Source organism: Canis lupus, chromosome 22 (genome assembly GCF_003254725.2).
Source record: "Canis lupus dingo isolate Sandy chromosome 22, ASM325472v2, whole genome shotgun sequence".
Lineage (NCBI taxonomy): Eukaryota > Metazoa > Chordata > Mammalia > Carnivora > Canidae > Canis > Canis lupus.
The window spans coordinates 759,505-776,893 of record NC_064264.1 but is presented as its reverse complement, the minus strand read 5'-3'; the positions used below and the strand labels follow the sequence as shown (position 1 = coordinate 776,893).

Below are 17,389 nucleotides of genomic sequence, written 5' to 3'. Positions count from 1 at the left end.
CCGCTCACTCTCCGTCAAGGGGGAGGACACTTGGCCCTTGACCTGTCTGACCAAGCGCCCTGCCCTCTGTCCATCTGACCCGCCACGGCCTCTCGGTAGAGACGCTGTCCTTGGGTCGAGGGCTGGCCACGGCCTTGGTGTGACTTTCCCGGTAGCTTCTGGCCGTCGGCGTCCCCCTAGCAGCGTGGGAAGCCTTCTCAGGGAGCACCTCTGCCGCCCGCTCCCCGTGCCCCCGACCCGGGCGGGCTCCCTGCCGTGGCTGAGCCAGAGGCGCTCGAGGAAGCACCGGCCCACCCGTTTGCTCTGTGTCCCCTCGTTGGGCCGCCAGCCACCAAAGGGCGCAAAGTGTGCCTTGGATTATTCGCTCGGTATACAGCAGTTGCTTACTAAGGACTCACTAGGTGGGTTGACCAGAACATCCCCCGAGCCGGCAGGGACATGCGCGCGGGCTCGCTCTCCTCCCGCGTCCCACGGGGCTGAAGAGCTCTGCTCCGCTACCCGGCGATCCGAGTCATCGGGTCGTCTCTCCGAGTCGAGGGGCTGCCGGACGCGTCAGCCCTGCACCTTCGCGGGGCCCCAAGACGCTGGGAGACGCCTGCGCGGTCGGGCCCACGTGGGCAGCGGGCAGGTGCAGCCCCGCTTGGAGGCGCCGGCGGCGAGCGGCTCGTGGGCAGGAGGGGCGCTGCAGACAGGGGGCTGGGGCGAGCACACGCTCGGGGCCGCCCAGCGGGGACGGGGCCCTGGACACGGGCGGCAGGACGGGCCGAGACCCCGGGTGCTGGGAGCTGGGGAGGCCGGGGCGCCCCTCCCGCCAGCGGAGCCCACCTGCCCGCACCTCCAGCCCCCCTACGGCGGTCCCGACGCCGGACCCGGAGGCCGTGGGGCCTGGCCTGGCAGCAGGGCCTCGGCCTTGGCCACGTGCACACCCCCACCCGCCCTCCCCAGGCCCACAGCTGTCTGCGGCCGAGCCGGAAAGCAGGGGCTCACCCCCACCCCACCCCCGCCATCTGGATGTCCTGTGTGGGGACAGGTAGACGTCCCTGAATCGAAAACCAGGACAATCCTGAGCAGCTGGAGCCGCTACCCCGGGGCCTCCGGGGCCACCGCCTGAAGGGTCACTCCCGGGGAAAAGGAGCAGTCCAACAGCTCGTTGTGCTGAATTGAACTTTATTGTCTCGAATTTCATTGATCTCAAGACCTCAGTAGACACCACCTCAGGATTCCCCAGACAAAGCCCGGACCCCGGGGTTTATCACCGGCTTCAAATCCCTAAGATCATCCCCAAGAAGCGCCAGCCTCCCGTTTCTCAATTGTGGAGCTTTGGGGGCCGGTCTGCGTATAGTCTCATTAAAGGTAAAAATACACAAAACGTGAAGCCAGAGAGACAAGCAGTTTCAGGTCTCATGAGCAATAAATGCTTTAAAAAAAAAGAAAAGAAAAGAAAAGAAGAAACGTAGACTCCAAACATCCTCTGTGTCCTGTTTATCTTCTTCTTGTCTGTGCAAGCGGATCGCGCGCAGAGTCTTCGCCACATGACATCAGGGCCGGGAAGAGGCAGGCGAGGAGACCCGCGTCCTGAGCTGACCCTCAGCGGAGAATCTCCGTTCCGGGGCTTCCACGCGAGGCCACATTTGGGGAAAAGGAAGGTTCGCGGCCGTGTTGGCTGGCCGTCCTCTATCGCAGGTAATACAACGGATCCCCCAAACGTTTGTTTTTCCGTGGAGCTTCCGGCTGCCATGGGTTTAGGATAAGCCACAAAATGAAAGAAACCTCCCAAACACTGACATTGGCACTCACAGACAAAAATAATAATAATAGTAATAAAGACAAGCATCAGAACGTTTCTACTGTATTTTTGTCTGAAATGTGTGGATAGAGAATTTTGAAGAATGCCACGTAATTATCAGCAATTTTTTTCCTCCTGGTTGGAGTTCGTAAACACTTAGATTCCGATAGTCAGGTTCACGTAAATAAAAAGTCCTTAGTTTAAAAAAAAATAAACAGTAAGAATAACCTGACGTGAGCCTGGCAGGAGGAAAGCTCCGCTCCGTTCTCAGGCCAACCGCAGCCCAGGGCATCCTGGGTAGGGGGTCTGTTGTTGCTGTTGTTGTTTTAAGGTCTTATTTACTTATTCAGGAGAGACACAGAGACAGAGGCAGAGACACGGAGACGTCGCAGGACCCGGGATCCCACCCCGAGCCCGGGCTGCAGGTGGGTCCCCGGCCCGGCCTGTCTGCCTGCGTGTGTGTGTGTGGCGAGGGGCACCCTGCAGCCGGGAGCATGCACCCTCCCCCCACCCTGGGCCCTGTGACTTCACTCTTCCTTAGGCGACACCAGAAGTACGAATGAGCCAGATGCAGGTCCCTCCAAGCCAGTGCCTCTCAAACCCGAGAAGGGGAAACGCAGAAGCACGCGGGAAGGGCCAAGAGTGTACAGCAGGTGTGCTTCTGCTGGAGGGCTTCCCGAAATCACAGTTGCTGCCAGTCCAGGGCAACCCCAGCATGTGGGGCGGGGGGAGCACCCTCGTGTAGGAAGCGGAGCTGGGTGTGAGCTGGGGGGACGGTGGGGTCCCAGCCGGGGCCCTGGGCCCACCCTCCGTGTAACCCTCAGTGAACACCGTGGCCGTGTCCCCGGCGTCCTGCGCGAAGGGAAGCCCCCTCTGCTGTGGCCCAAGTGCTTGTGAGCCCCGTGGGACGGCAGCTGCGGCCCGGAGGTCCGGGTGGGCCCCTCCTGCCCTGCTAACCGAGTTAGCGGCCGCCTGGACCGATGCAGAGGCCCAAGACAGGCCCCAGGGTAGGCCAGGCCTTCCACTCCTGCCGCTGCGACGGCAGCCCGGCCGTACCTACCTGCTAACCCGCTGCGCTGGGAAAGCCTGGCTCCGGGGTCCTCCAAGGTCCCCCCGAGGTGGGTGCCCTGGGAGCCCCCCGGCGTGTTTGGCACTAGCTGCACCCCAGCGGGCCGTGCCCACAGGTTCATGGGCTGCAGGGTTACCACCTCCAAACACCTGGTGCTGCCCAAACACCTGCAGCCGCCTTCCCTGGGACGCAGCCTGAGTCGGGCTGGGCAGCCCCGAGCCAGTCAGGGCACTGTTCGCTCCCAGAGTTTCTCTCGCAGCAGCCACTGCCCCCTGGGGTTCTCGGGCTCGGGGTAGTCCTCCCCTGGAGACGTCAGGGGCTCCAGTGCAAAGAGCTCGGCGTCCCACTCCATGTCTTCTCCTGAGAAGTTGAAGAGGATCTGTCTGGGGCTCCCCAGGATGGAAGGGACGAATGAGGCAGAGGCCCTAGTGAGGCTTGGCTGGCTGCAGAGAGGACGGGTGCTCTGATTTACTATTTCTTTTTTTTTTTTTTAAGATTTTATTTATTTATTCCTGAGCAGCACAGAGAGAGAGGCAGAGACACAGGCAGAGAGAGAGGCAGGCTCCCTGCAGGGAACTCGAGGTGGGACTCGAACCCGGGACCCTGGGGTCCGGCCCTGGGCTGAAGGCAGACGCTCAGCCCCTGAGCACTGCCCCCTCCAGCTGATTCACTGTTTCAATCAGACGCTCCCCAATGTGGGGCCGCGTAGAGGCCAAGGCAGTGTCCCCATGGGGGCTGGCCCGGGGGCTGGCCTTGCAGGGGAGGGATGAACGGTGCAAGCACTTACTCTTTTTTGCAGGCTTTGGGCTTAAATTTCAGGGTGTTGAATGCCCCTTCCACGGCCTTGGGCAGGTAAATGGGGTGCCTCTCGAGTCGCCTCTGGGTGCCAATGGTCCTGCACTCGGCGGCCCTCCGCAGCTGGCTGTCCACCGTGTGCACCGCGTGCACGGCCATGTCCTCCGAGTGCCGGCGCGGGGCCCGCAGGATCCAGTTGCAGTGCAAGCCGTGCTCCCGGGAGCTGGTGGCCACTGGAAGAGAGAAGCCGGCGCCCCCGGGGTGGGGGGGACACCGCGTCAGGGCAAGCGGGGCGCGGGTCTGACCCTGGATTTACAGTGTAGACATACACGGGACGGTTACATGTTCCTTATAAATAAGGGCACAGATCTACGCTCAGCGGCCTGGAAAGACGCCCGTGATGCACTAATTGTTAAGTGACAAGAGCAGGTGACAAAGAGCAAAGACATCCCGTCTCTCGCCTCCTAGGCGGATTCTGTTTTCCTGCCAACGTCCTGGGCTTCCCGGGCCCGACTCCCGGGGCGAGGGCCGGCCCTCAGGGCCCGAGGGCTGCAGTGGGGAGAGGGTGAGCGGAGTCCCCGGGTGCAGAGGGCCCGGCCGCGGGAGGATTCTGCGACAGTCCACAAGCCAACGGGAACCTGGATTCACGGCTGTGGGCTGTGGGGCCACAGCAACTACAGACCACGCGGATTTAATCTTCTGGGCCTGGGGTGGAGCGCTCGAGGATCACCCAGTACCGGCACCACAAGCCGGCCCGTCGGTAGCAGGAACCCGCAGGCCCCGGTAAAGTTGCCGCCGCTGCCACCAAGGACGGCGGGTCCCAGGCGGCAGAAACGGGCAGTCAGGTGACGGGCTCCCAGGAGAGAGCTGGTGCCCCTGACTGGCCGAGGAAAGGCTCCCGCCTGCCCTCCCTGGGGACCCGGGTTGGCGCCCGCCCCCTGCAGGGGTGCTAGGCGCAGGGGCCCACGGCCAGGGCGGGCAGGGTGCCGCTGGCTCAGGTCGACTCAGGAGCCAGAGTTCTCAACACAGTTCTTCTGTTCCTTTCTCTTTTCTTTCCTTCTTTCTTTCTTAAATAAAATACACGTAACGTGACACCACGGGAGCTGCGTTGCAGTGCGGAGTCATACTCACACTGCTGGGTGGCAGCTCCCTGGGAAGTCATCTTGCAAGATTCAGACCTGTCCTTACACCCGTAGAGCGCCGGCTACCCCCTCACCGCTTCCCCTAACTACCTACGGTCTTGTCTCGGCTTTGGCCGGGGCGCCACAGGGAGGCTGCTGTCCCAGTAGGGCCGCGAGTGTTGGGGTGGCCAGGTGGTGGCCACAGGGCCAACTAAGGCCAGGGGCCCCAGGTCAAGAGCAAGGCCTGGGCCAGCTCCCCCGCGCTCAAGGGTGGGATTCCACAGCCCCCCAGACCCACAGCCGCTCCCTTCCCGCCGCCGTGGCGAGCACTCACCTTCGCAGTCCACGTCCTCATTCGGGGCATCTGCCTCAGCCGCCCACGGCCGCTTCTCCGTGTCCAGCTCTGCAATGATGGAATCAAAGAAGGCCATGGCCTCGGCCACGTCCGCGCTGAACTGGGAGTATTTCCGCGGGGTTGCTCTCCGCTAGAAGTGAAGGGCAGGAGAGAGCGGGCTGAGCCAGCCTCTGGGCACCCCCGCATGGCTACCAAAGCCACAACCACCAAAGAAACGAAGCGCTGCCGAACGCAAATGGACGTGAAGTGCCAAATTCGCAGAGTTTAAGAGGGCACTTGGAATAGGTGCCCTGAGCAAGGACGGCGGACGCTCCGCCGACGGCCACAACTGCTGTCGGTCAGTGGACTTCCAATCACCGCAAGGAGAGACAAAGGGATTGTAAAATCAACCCCTTTCTTGCTCAGAAACCGTTACTGGCCTTTGGGCAAAGACTTAGCCTTTCCTTGGCCTCCTTCCCGGCTGCTAAACACCCAGGTAGGTGACCGTGCAGCGCCTTCGGTAGGCAGTGGGGTGCTCACAGCAGGAAAGAGGACAACATGGACTGGAAATGCTCTGAAAGAGCGGTCAGTACCTCGAGTGACCGCATTTGGGCTCAAGTCATGGAATAAATTGAAGAAACATTAGTATGAGTGTTTGCAAAGTATAAGGAATAATAAAATATAGTTTGTTTGTTTTTTTTTAAGTCTACTGAATGGCTAATCAGGCTCCAGGCTCTGTGTCTTCCTGGATGATCTCATCCGCCACCACTGTCCTCACGACCCCTAATGGGCGGTCTCTGGGGACGGGCATAGTGGACCTCCGTGAGACCTGCATGGAGAACCCTCGACGAGAGGCCCAGAATCGACGTGAGAGCCCATAAGAAGCTCTCCAAGGCATTTAGGGAGTTCGAGAACTCAGGGAGGAAAAGAAGGGACAATATGCAGTAACTCGGGCCGTTCCGACCAGGGGTAGAGTCATTTTTATTTTACGCGAGCATTTTTATTTGGTTTTTGATTTACTGGAGTGTAGTTGACCACACCGTGTTTCATTAGTTTCCGGCGCACAATGCAGCAATTTGACAAGTCTATACGTTGTGTCGTGCTCACCGCGCAAGTGGACCTGCCCTCTGTGCCATCACATCACCACTGCGTGTCACTGACCGTATTCCTTAGTCCGTGCCTGTCTCTCCCACTGCCCTCCACCCATTTTGCCCAACTCCCCACCCCTCCCTTTTGGAAACCATCAGTTTGTTCTCTGTATTTATAGGTCTGGTTCTGCTTTCTGTTTATTCATTTGTTTTTGTTTCTTTTTTGATTCTACTTACGAGCAGAATCCTGTCTGTCTTTCTCAGTCTGACTTATTCCAGTTTTACCTTCTAAGTCTACCCATGTTGTCTCAGACACAATCTTTTTGTGACTGTGTAATATTCCTGTGTGTATGTGTGTGTGTGTGTGTGTGTGTGTGTGTGCCCCCATGCACACATCACATCCTCCTTATCTATTTATCCATTGATGGACACTTGGGCTCCTTCCACCAGTGGCTATTGTAGATAATGCAGCGATTGCCATCAGGATGCATGTATCTTTCCAAATTAGTGGTCTGTGTTCTTTGGGTAAATGCCCTGTAGAGGAATTATTGAGCCAAATAGTACTTCCCCGTTTTTAATTTTTTGAAGAACTTCCATACTGTTTTCCATGGCGGCTGCACTGATTTGTATTTCCACCAACAGTGCACAAGAGTTTCTTTTTTCTCTATATCATGGGCAACGTTTGTTGTTTCTCTCTCTCTCTCTTTTTTTTTTATTCTAGCAGTTCTAATAGGTATAAAACAATAGCTCGTTGTCGTTTTGATTTGCGTCTCCCCGATGATGAGGGACGTTGAGCATTTTTCATGTGTCTGTTGGCCATCTGGATGCCTTCTCTGGAAATATGTCTGTTGAGGTCCTCTGCCCATTTTTTAATTGGATTGTTTGTTTGTTTGTTTATGGTATTGAATTGTCTGAGCTCTTTACACATTTTGGATATTAGCCCTTTATCAGATATATAAATCTGTAAATATCTTCTCTCATTCAGTAGGTTCTTTTTATTTTGTTGATGGTTTCCTTCCTATGTAAAGAAGGCTTTTTATTTCGATGTAGTCCCAATAGTTTTACTTTTATTTCCTCTGCCTGAAGAGCTCTAACTAGAAAATTGGTTGCTTCAGCCAATGTCAGAGAAATCACTGGCTGTGTTCTCTTCTAGGAGTTTTATGGTTTCAGGTCTCACATTTAGGTCTTTAATTCATGTTGAGTTCATTGTTGTGTATGATGTTATAAAGTGGTCCCATTTCTTTCTTTTACATGGAAGTGTCCAGTTTTCCCAACACCGTTTGTGGAAGAGACTGTCTTTTCCCCGTTGTATATTCTTGCCCCTTTTGTCTTAGATACACTTGACCTTATAACCATGGGTTTATTTCTGGAGTCTCTCTTCTGTTCCATTGATCTATGTGTTTGTGCCGTATGTGGGCATTTTCAAAGGAGGATGGTATTAAAAAGATAAATTACAGGCTGGAATGTTGGGAAATAAAATGATGACATCTAGATATACATACAAGATCTTGGTGAAATGGATGCATTTCGTACTACTTGAAAACATTGTTAAATGGAGAGGGTTTCTTTTGCTAGGCCTGTGAGACACCCTCACCACCAGCCACTGCCCATGTGAGATATGTCGTGGGATTCACACGACTCCTGTGATTCTGATTCAAATTCTACCCGTGTCTCTGCCCAGGAGCCTCGACACAGCAGTATGGTTCCCACAGGGACGCTGAGGATGGCAGCTTGCCCGTGGCCTGCGTCAGGGCACATCCCCTGCCTTTCCACCTACGGACGCTGGGCACCCATTTCAGTGCCTGGCACGGAGAGGTCATTGCCACTGAGTGCATGAATATATGCCACACAGATGCCATTGCCCAACGTTTATATTCCCAGCCAGCCTGCACAGCTAATGTATCCTTTAGGATTTAACCTGGCAAATGTTAAGAATTCTATACTCCTTATTTTTATGCAGAACCGATAATACTCTCTTATAGGAAATTTTGGAGCTAGTCTGGATTGGAGAGATCATTTTCCCTTGGATCATTCAGCTGGGTGAAATTAAATGCAAAACGGCTCAGATTTATCCACAAGGAAATTAATATCACAATAAATAAATAAATAAATAAATAAATAAATAAATAAATAAATAAACAAGCGAGCTTTTGAGGACAAACCCTAAAAGCTCTAACACGGACAAACCCTAAAAGCTCTAACATGGACAGAGCTTAAAAGCTCTAACACGTCTTCTCTACCTTCCACCATCCATGGAGTGGGTATTTAAGACCAAGCCCAAAGTAATACTTGCCTTATCCCTTTTATATCACAACACCTAAGAACCTAAATGTCCCCATAACTGAGTGGGGGTTTGTGAAGAAAGAACAACAGTTTATGAAACAAGAACTGAATCTATGAGAAACAAGCAATTTGGAAAAAGTTATAACCACTGAAATCTAACTACTTACAAGCATATACCTACACACAAAATGCCAACAAAATCTAAGCTAAATGGCACATTTGCCTGACCTGAAGAAAAAAATCGGTGAAGTAGACAAGACAGCCGAGAAACTGAGTCCAAAGAGATGAAAAGAAGGAAGAAGTCTGCCACAGACTGTAGCATAACTCGACTCTGGCATTACCTCCCACAACCAAACACTACGGTCATTTTGGCAGCAAAGCCACGCGTCTTCCGTCTTTGGTCTTAGGGATTAGACTCAGAGGTTGATAGGCTTAGTCTTTCCTCTCCCTGCTTTTTAATCTTAAGGCCACTATTTGTTCTGCCAACACCTGGTGGCTCTTCACCTTCCATGTCATCTTCATGGACAAGTAGGGGCAGCCTGGGTGGCTCAGCGGTTTAGCGCCGCCTTCAGCCCAGGGCGTGATCCTGGAGACCCGGGATCGAGTCCCACATCGAGCTCCCTGCATGGAGCCTGCTTCTCCCTCTGCCTGTGTCTCTGCCTCTCTCCTCTCTCTCTCTCCATTTCTCTCATGAATGAATGAATGAATGAATGAATAAATAGCTAAGTGGTCGTTCCACTTTAACGAAACACCACGTGGAAAAAATATACTCACATTTATCGCTTAGAAGCCTGATTAAATTAAACTGATATCCTTGAGCCATAGTATAAAACCTACACGTGCGATAGGTGGGAACATCACAATCCAGTGGAAGAGGGGATGAATTTGTCAACTTTGCTGTTTGGTGAAAATCCAAGTTGGATTCTCACTTTCCACTTCATGTCAAAATACATTGCTGATAGATAAAAAGAGTTGGGTTTTTAAAAATGGAACTATCAAAAAAAGGGGGGGGAGGAATGGCAATCACACAGCTGAACTTGAGACGTAGAAGGACTTTCTAAGCAGGAGAGCAATGGAAGGAAGAGCAAAGACAAGAATGGATGTCCTTGACTACACAAAAATCAGTAGTGCTTATAGACCAGAAAATGCCAAATAAAATGAAAACACACATAATAACTTGGAGAAAATATTTTTAGCACACGTGGCCGACAGTGTGCTCATATCCTTAGTATGAGTCCATAGTAATAAGAAATTTTTAATAGAGCTAAAAGAAAAACATAGAAGACATGAATGGGCAATCAATTAAATAAGAAGTATACATTGGTTTGATAAGATAAAACAGTCATTCTTTGCTCAAGCAATAATCAAAGTATGTACTTTAGGACATAAAATAATGCAATTTATTTCATCAGCGAACTTCCTAAATTAATGCAATACTAGGTGCTAATAAAATGCAACCAGAAGTGCTTTCTAACTCACTGTTGATGAAAGTGTAAATTATCAAATGTTTCTGGGAAGCAAAGTGTAGAAGAATCTTTAAAAATGAATGGTCTTTAAACCAAGCCCCATTAGTCACACTTTTAGGAATCACTAAAACACGCCTTATAGAGTAGGATGTATTTACTTGTAATTCTTCCCAATTGTTTAAAGAATGTGGATTGTTACATTTTTTGCCATTAAAACTTTACTTTTCAAAAAGTAGTTAATGAGGCAGGAAAGAATCCACAAAATACATTAACTGAAAAGAGGTCATAAAAAAGTTATTTGGTGTAAACCAGATTTAGTAAATTCATACATACACATACATTAGTGCTGTTAAATTTAGCAAATAAAAATATCGGACGGCAGTAAATTTCAATTTCAGATAAATAATGAATAATGTTTTAGTATAAATATGTGCCAAATATTGCATGGACATAATGATACTAAAAAAATCCATCACCTATTTTAAAGTCAAATAAATTTATTTATTTATTTATTTATTTATTTATTTATTTATTTATTAGATTTTATTTATTCATGAGAGACACACAGAGAGAGGCAGAGACCCAGGCAGAGGGAGAAGCAGGCTCCATGCAGGGAGCCCGAGGCCGGACTCTATCCCAGGACCCAGGGGTCACGCCCTGGGCTGAAGGCAGATGCTCAACCCCGGAGCCTCCCAGGCGTCCCTCCCCTTAAAGTCAAATTTAAATAAGCCTCCTTTGTTTTAGCTGATGGCCCTAGTACCCATATATGCAAATATACAGGAAATAAATGATTGAAAGAGAATATACCTAAATGTTTTATAGTGATTATTTCTGCCTGGTAGGATTCTAAGTGATTTTTATTTTATGTCTTATACTTCTGTGTGCTTTATAAACTTCATCTAGTGAACAAATATAGTTTTATCATCCGACATTTTTTTTAAGGGTTGCCCAAAATGTCCTTTTGAGGATGAACTCTGACTCATCATTACACACCGGATATTTTAATTATTAGGATACCATTCCATAGGAATATACTCAAACTATGTTCCGCTCCACTAAAAATAAAAGATCATTTTCCACTCCGTGAAAAACAACAGATTTGCTACTCTTCTAGCTCTCCCACCCAACTTTGTACGTTTTCTTCTTAAGGATTCTTAAACCACAGTTGGAGTTTCTCGGGTTATTGGTTTAGGGGATGTCTGCTACATGCCTGGAGCCCTGTAAGAGGCTGGAGCTGGAGAATAAGACGCGGTGCCCCCCTCAGCGAGCTGACGCGGCAGAACCAGCGAATGAAACGACGATGAGAGTGCAGGGTGCTAAGTGCTGAGACGGGGGCAGACAAGGACGGGTGGGAATCCACCTTCTCGGACCGTGGACGTGGGAAGCGGCTTCCTGGGGAAATGCTTTCCCTGCCAGTCAGACAGGAAGCCTGCCGGGGGAGTGGGGCGCGGTGGGGAGGAAAGGGGACGAGGAAATCTAATTTCTAGGCTGAGCACACAGCACGTGCCTGGAGGACGGAGGGGGGCAGGGACTCGCCGGCCTGCGGCCTGACCGAGGGGCCGCGGGGACACGCGCCTTGTCATCTTGTGGAGAGCTGCGCCAAGCAGAAGAGAATGTCCTTCGCGGCTCATATTGAATTAGTGCTGCCCTTCGGCCCTGCAAGCCGGACGGAGGCCGAGCGGCAGAGGCGCCCCGATGACTGTGCTCCGGGAATCCCGCGGTGTACTACGGCCGTGCTTGCGCCAGGTCTGCCCCGCTGACCTGGAAAGTGACTCCGGACGTGCAGAGGCAGATCCAGAGTGTGTCTCCTCTCCCTTCGGAATCACACGTGCGCAGGACAGCTGGGCCACTGGAACCCTCTCAGATGAACTGGATTCGGGGCCTCCCGCCGTAAAGGAGAGAGAACCTTCCATCTGCTGCCGACGTGGTCCTATTCGACGAAGCAGGATTGGAATTGGAGGGCCTTAGTAGAAAATGGATTCTGGAAACAAACCACTGCCGGAATAAAACCACCTTAAGTCGAAATTGGTCGCTTTTGGCAGGCAGTAGCCAGAATTTCACTGGTTCTTTTGAATCCACTGTAGCAGATGCGTTTCTTCAGCCGGGATGGGGGTGGGCCAGGTGCAGGGATGTGGCGCCGATGCAGCCAGCTCGTCCTGGCAGACGTCGGGAACCCAGGCTGCTCGGGACGGCAGGACCCATAAGAGTAACGGGGATCCCTGGGTGGCTCGGAGGTTTAGCGCCTGCCTTTGGCCCAGGGCGCGATCCTGGAGTCCCGGGACCGTCCACATGGTGCCGGGCCAGGTGGTCTTATCTCCACGGGGACAAGAGCCACCGACCCTGGCGGACAGTGCCTTGGACGTCGCTAACCTCCCAACAGGCCCCGCTGACCGCCCCACTGCAGGCTGTGGAGACTCTCCGTCGTGCCCCTTCGGTGGCTTGTGAAGTAAGCTTAGCGTGTCTTCACCAACGTGAAAAACAACCACAAAAATAGAAGAGAGTATTTTGAGGAAAAAAAAAAAGACCTCAGAGTACCACACAGAGGCCAGGCACACGCGCGTTCCGCGGGATCTCCGTTCGGCTGCACGGAGCAAAGCAGGGCAAGCTCGGACAGGCATTTCTTACTGAGCGTTTTAAACAGAACAGTCTAAAGCCGTATCTTTCCAGAAAAGAGGCAGACAGGGGGGCGTAAGGTGGGGCCGGCCGGGCGCTGCTATCCGCGGGGCGGGAGAGGAGGCCTGCGGGCCCGACGGTGCCCGGCGCACCGTGCTCCGCTCCCCGGGGCCGGCCGGCCCTTCCGTGGTCTGTGCACGCGAGACCGGACCTGGACCCGTAAAGCGTCCGTTCACACGCGACCAAGGAGCGCTGCTGTGCTCTGGGGGTCCAAGAGTGACACAGGTGCTGTCCCAGCTTCACCCCGCTAACCCGGGTCACTGCGCCCAGCAGAGGGGACACGCGGGCTCATGTGAGACCAACGCCAGGACTGATGTGCGTTCAGGCGAATGTGGGGACGAGAACTGCCGAGTGGTCCGGGGGGCTGTGCTCACGGGTGGGGGCCGCCGCGTGACGTGCCAGCGCCGGGCAGCTTAGCGCGGCTGAGACCTACTGTCTCGGGCTGGAGGCCAGGACCCTGTCAGGGCCGTGCTCTCTCTGGGGACATGTGTCACCGGGGGACGACGTGTCCAGGCCCCCCACTCCCAGCTCCGGACCTCGCCTCGTGCTCTCCGTGTATGTGTCCCAGGTTCCCCTGCTTGGAGACACCAGCCATGTCCCACTAGGGGGCCACTCTGACACCTGCAAGCAGCCTGACTACACCTGGAATCGCCCTAATCTATTCGCCCTACACCTGAGCATCAGCAGGTGTTTCCTACCAATGCAGGAGGTGACCACATTCCAGAAGAAAGTTGCTCTCCGGCCCCCTGCCCCGGTCACCACCTTGCCAGCCACGGGACGGCACCTGCTATTTCTCAGGCACACCCAGCATGCAGTTCATTCGTTGGTTCTTTGTTTCCTTGAGATTTTATTTATTCATGAGAGACACACAGAGAGGGGCTCCCTTGTCCTCCCCACGCCTACTCTTATTTCCACTTGTCTGCTACGGAAACGGAGGCCCAGAGAGGCCAACTCGACCTGGCAAAGGTGCCCAGCTGGTAGACACAGAACTAAAATTCAGGGACGTCTGGGGGGCTCAGTGGTGGAGCATCTGCCTCCAGCTCAGGCTGTGACCCCGGGGTCCTGGGAACGAGTCCCACATCGGGCTCCTCACATGGAGCCTGCTTCTCCCTCTGCCTGTGTCTTGGCCTCTCTGTGTCTCTCGTGAATAAATAAAAGCTTAAAAAAAAAAACAACTGAAATTCAGATTTTGGTCTGACTTCAAAGCCGTTTTAAAACTGTTTTCTGGTTGCATCGTGGTGGGAGGCCTCCCCGGAGGAAATCCGCACGTTGCACGGATGCCGGACAGGCATTTCCCAGGGCCCGAGCTGCCGGTTCTGTGCCGAAGCCTTCCCTGTATCTCCAAACAGCGCGGGGAGGAAGGGAGCGAGGCTTCATAAAGACAGAACTGCATTTTTTTTTCCCCAAGAAAATGCACTGCCTGGAGGGACTCTAACCAGAGCCAAGAGCCCCAGGATATTCAAGTGAGAAGAGAGTCCAGGACCCACCGCAGCCCCTCTGTCATGGGAGGTGACCCTGAAGGCGGGTGGCTGGCCCACAGACCCGCAGCTCGCTCATCACGGGATCAGCTCTGGGACCCAAGCGCAGGGACCCGGACACTGACACCTTGCGGGGTTAGGGTGGGTCTTCACACCGCCCCGCCTGGGCTGCAATACTGAGGGTTGACACCACGGGGGAGGCGAGGCCGGAGACGCGAGAGCAGCCTAGTGAGGCATCCCACGCCCGCGGCACATCTGCGAAGCCGGACTTGGGAGACACGTCACTGCGCAGTCATCAGGGACATGACCCGGGATCTTCAAACAGCCTCAAACCCCAAACATTCAAAAATAAATAAATAAATAAATAAAAACTTGAAGAATGAAGGCCGAGTGACCCAGTGCCCTGGAGGGCCTCTGGGGACAGCTGCCCCCCTCCGCCTGCCCTTCCTGATGCAGAAGTGTCTCCCGCCTCCCTTGCCCGTTAATCACCTGCTCAAAGAACCCTGATGTGAACCGAGGAGCTAAGCAGGAGCCAGGCGGCGACCTGTCACCTCTGCAGAGCGACCGCAGCCCCGCAGGCTGCCCGCAGGCCCCTGAGCTCCCCGCTCCCCGGGCGCTGCACCGCGACCCCAGGACACCCGGCGCCCAGCCAGGCTGGCCCCTCGCCCGGCTCCCCGGAGCTGGACACGCAGGGTTTTTAAAGCGGCTTCTCCTGGGGTTTCTCGCTGCCCCGTGAGGGGCACCTCACCCCTGGGCACCCGATGGCAGTGCGGCATCGAAGGGCTCCCCGGCTGCCCCCAGACGCCCTCCCCCGCTCCTGCCCGCTCATCCCCGCAGGTAACCTGCTGGGGCTGCTGGGGGGGCCGTGGGTGTCCTGGGGGGCGAGGAGAGGAGGTGGGCGTCCTGGGGGGGCGGGGGGCCAGAGTGTGTCCTGGGGGGGCAGTGGGTGTCCTGGGGGGCTGGGGGGGGCCAGTGGGTGTCCTGGGGGGGCAGTGGGTGTCCTGGCGGGGCCAGTGGGTATCCTGGGGGGGGGGCCAGTGGGTGTCCTGGGGGACGGGGGGGCAGTGGGTGTCCTGGCGGGGCCAGTGGGTATCCTGGGGGGGCCAATGGGTGTCCTGGGGGGACGGGGGGGGCGTGGGTATCCTGGGGGGGCCAGTGGGTGTCCTGGGGGGGAGAGTGGGTGTCCTGGGGGACAGGGAGGAGCCCCAGCGGGCGCCCTGGGGGGCGGGGAGGGGGCAGCAGGCGTGGGGGGGTCGCCGGCCCATGTCGCCGTTCCCGGGGGTCCCCCCCACGCCGCCCTGCAGGCTCTGCCTGGGGACACCCGGGCTCCTGGGGCCCCGCCGCGCCCCGCCCGCGCCTCCGCGCAGCGCTCACCTTGGCGTCCCCGGGGGCGGGGGCGGGGGCGGGCCGCGGCGGCTGCAGGCGGCGGAGGTACTGCCTGCGGAGGGCCAGCAGCTCCTGCAGGTAGCGCAGGCAGTCCTGGGGGCGCGAGGCCACCCACGCCCGGTCCGCGCGGCTCTCGGCGGCGTCGGCGGGGCCGTCCTGGTCCTGCCGGGTCTGCTGCGCCCCCGCCCGCCCCCGCGGGCCCGCGTGGAACACGGCGTGCAGCCTCCCGAGCGCCCGCTCCGGGCCCGGCCGCTGTCCTCGCCATCCCGCGGGGGGCGCCGCGGCCGGGTCGCAGGGCCCCCGCCCCCCACCCCCCGGGGCGCCGCGGATCCCCGGCGGCCGGGCCACCTGCGCATCGCTCATGGGGACGCCGCGGGCGGTCCGGGCGGCGGGGGCTGCGCCAGGCCCGGGGTCACCGAGCAAGGCCGCGCGCCCCCATCGGGCCGCCGGGGGTGGCTCGCCCCACAGCGCTGTCCCCGCTCAGCCGCGTCCTTTCCTGCTCATGCCCCGCGTCTGCACCGGGTCTCCCGGGGGCGCGATGTCCCCGTGGACCTCCACGCTCCCGCCCCGGCCCCGCGCCCCACTCCTGCGCCCTGACCCCAGCTCTAGTCCTGCGCCCCGCTCCTGCACCCTGATTCCGGCCCCGGCCCTGCGCCCTGCTCCTGCGCCCTAGCCCCGGCCCTGGCCCTGCGCCCTTTTCCGGTGCCCCGGCCCTGCGCCCTGCTCCTACGCCCTGGTCCTATGCCCCGGTCCTGCGCCCAGGCCCTGAGCCCTGCTCCTGCGCTCTGGTCCTGCGCCCCAGCCCTGCACCGTGCTCCTACGCCCCAGTCCTGCACCCCGGTCCTGCACCCCAGCCCTGCACCCCGGCCCTGCACCGTGCTCCTGCGCCCTGGCCCTGCGCCCCGGCCCTGCGCCCCGGCCCGGGATGAGCTCCCGCTCGGCAAGAACAGCAGGGAGCCAAAGCCCCCGCGTGGCTCGGGTAAGTCCAGCCCCGCGGGAGGCGGGCAGGTCGCGGCCAGCGCCTCGGCAGGAGGCGCCCAGATCCCCGATAAGCCGCCTGCGCGCCCCGCGGTAACGGGAGCCCTCCGCCGTCACCCGATAGCAGCGCATTGTGGGGCCGCGGGTTCAGATATCCAGCCCACAGCTTTCTGCGCAAAAGCCTTGTTGGCTGAGGGGGTCCTCTGCTCGGGGCAGGCGCTTTCTTCTGCTCACACGTTGATTTCCTAGACTGCGCGCAGCCGGACACTAACCGCCTTTCCCAGAGCACCCCTGGGGGTCGTGAGGAGCTGGGGGCCCTCCGGATTCTCCCCAGGCCCACGGTGGACCCCTTGCCTTCCGTTGCCCACGCAGCCCCTCGGAGCTCACTGCCCCGCCCCCCCCCCTCCCCCGCAGGCACCGGCTTTGGCTCAGGCTGGGGCAGGTGTTGGAGGGAAGCCAGAGGCCCCGGGAGCCACGCGGCTTCCCTGAGTGTGCACCAGCCTGGCCTATTTCTGATGCGTTTCCGTTTGGTTTCGTTTGGTTTTCTTGAGAGACAGAAAGTGTTAGTGGTTTTGCCCGCACAGGGTGACCTCGTGTATCACACCTTGCTGTGCTCCCAAGGTTCTCAGACTCCAAGGGCAGCATCCCAGGGGGGCGGCAGAGGGTGCAGAGGGTGCAGGGGGTGCAGAGAGTACAGGGGGTGCAGAGGGTGCAGGGGTGCAGGGGGTGCAGAGGGTGCAGGGGGTGCAGAAGGTGCAGGGGGTGCAGAGGGTGCAGGGGGTGCAGAGGGTGCAGGGGTTGCAGGGGGTGCAGGGGGTGCAGGGGATGCAGGGGCTTCGCTCCACAGCAATGCCAATGCCGGGCTGCGTGGACGTGCCAGGGAGGCTGTGGGGGCTTCCGTGTGCCCCACGACGGCCTGGTGGGTGCTGCTG

The 17,389-nt window shown here is 56.8% G+C and overlaps 1 protein-coding gene across 1 annotated transcript; it reads right to left on the bottom strand.

The window, feature by feature from the left end:
- Positions 1–1,150: 1,150 nt before the first annotated feature.
- Positions 1,151–16,589, bottom strand: C22H13orf42 (chromosome 22 C13orf42 homolog). The gene is made up of 6 exons (XM_049099202.1): positions 16,355–16,589; positions 15,468–15,874; positions 14,842–14,967; positions 5,106–5,256; positions 3,643–3,883; positions 1,151–3,253 (listed from the first exon to the last, which is right to left on the bottom strand). Exons 1-6 carry the CDS (start codon positions 16,587–16,589, stop codon positions 3,079–3,081), a joined length of 1,335 nt encoding a protein of 444 aa, XP_048955159.1. The 3' UTR covers positions 1,151–3,078.
- Positions 16,590–17,389: the final 800 nt, after the last annotated feature.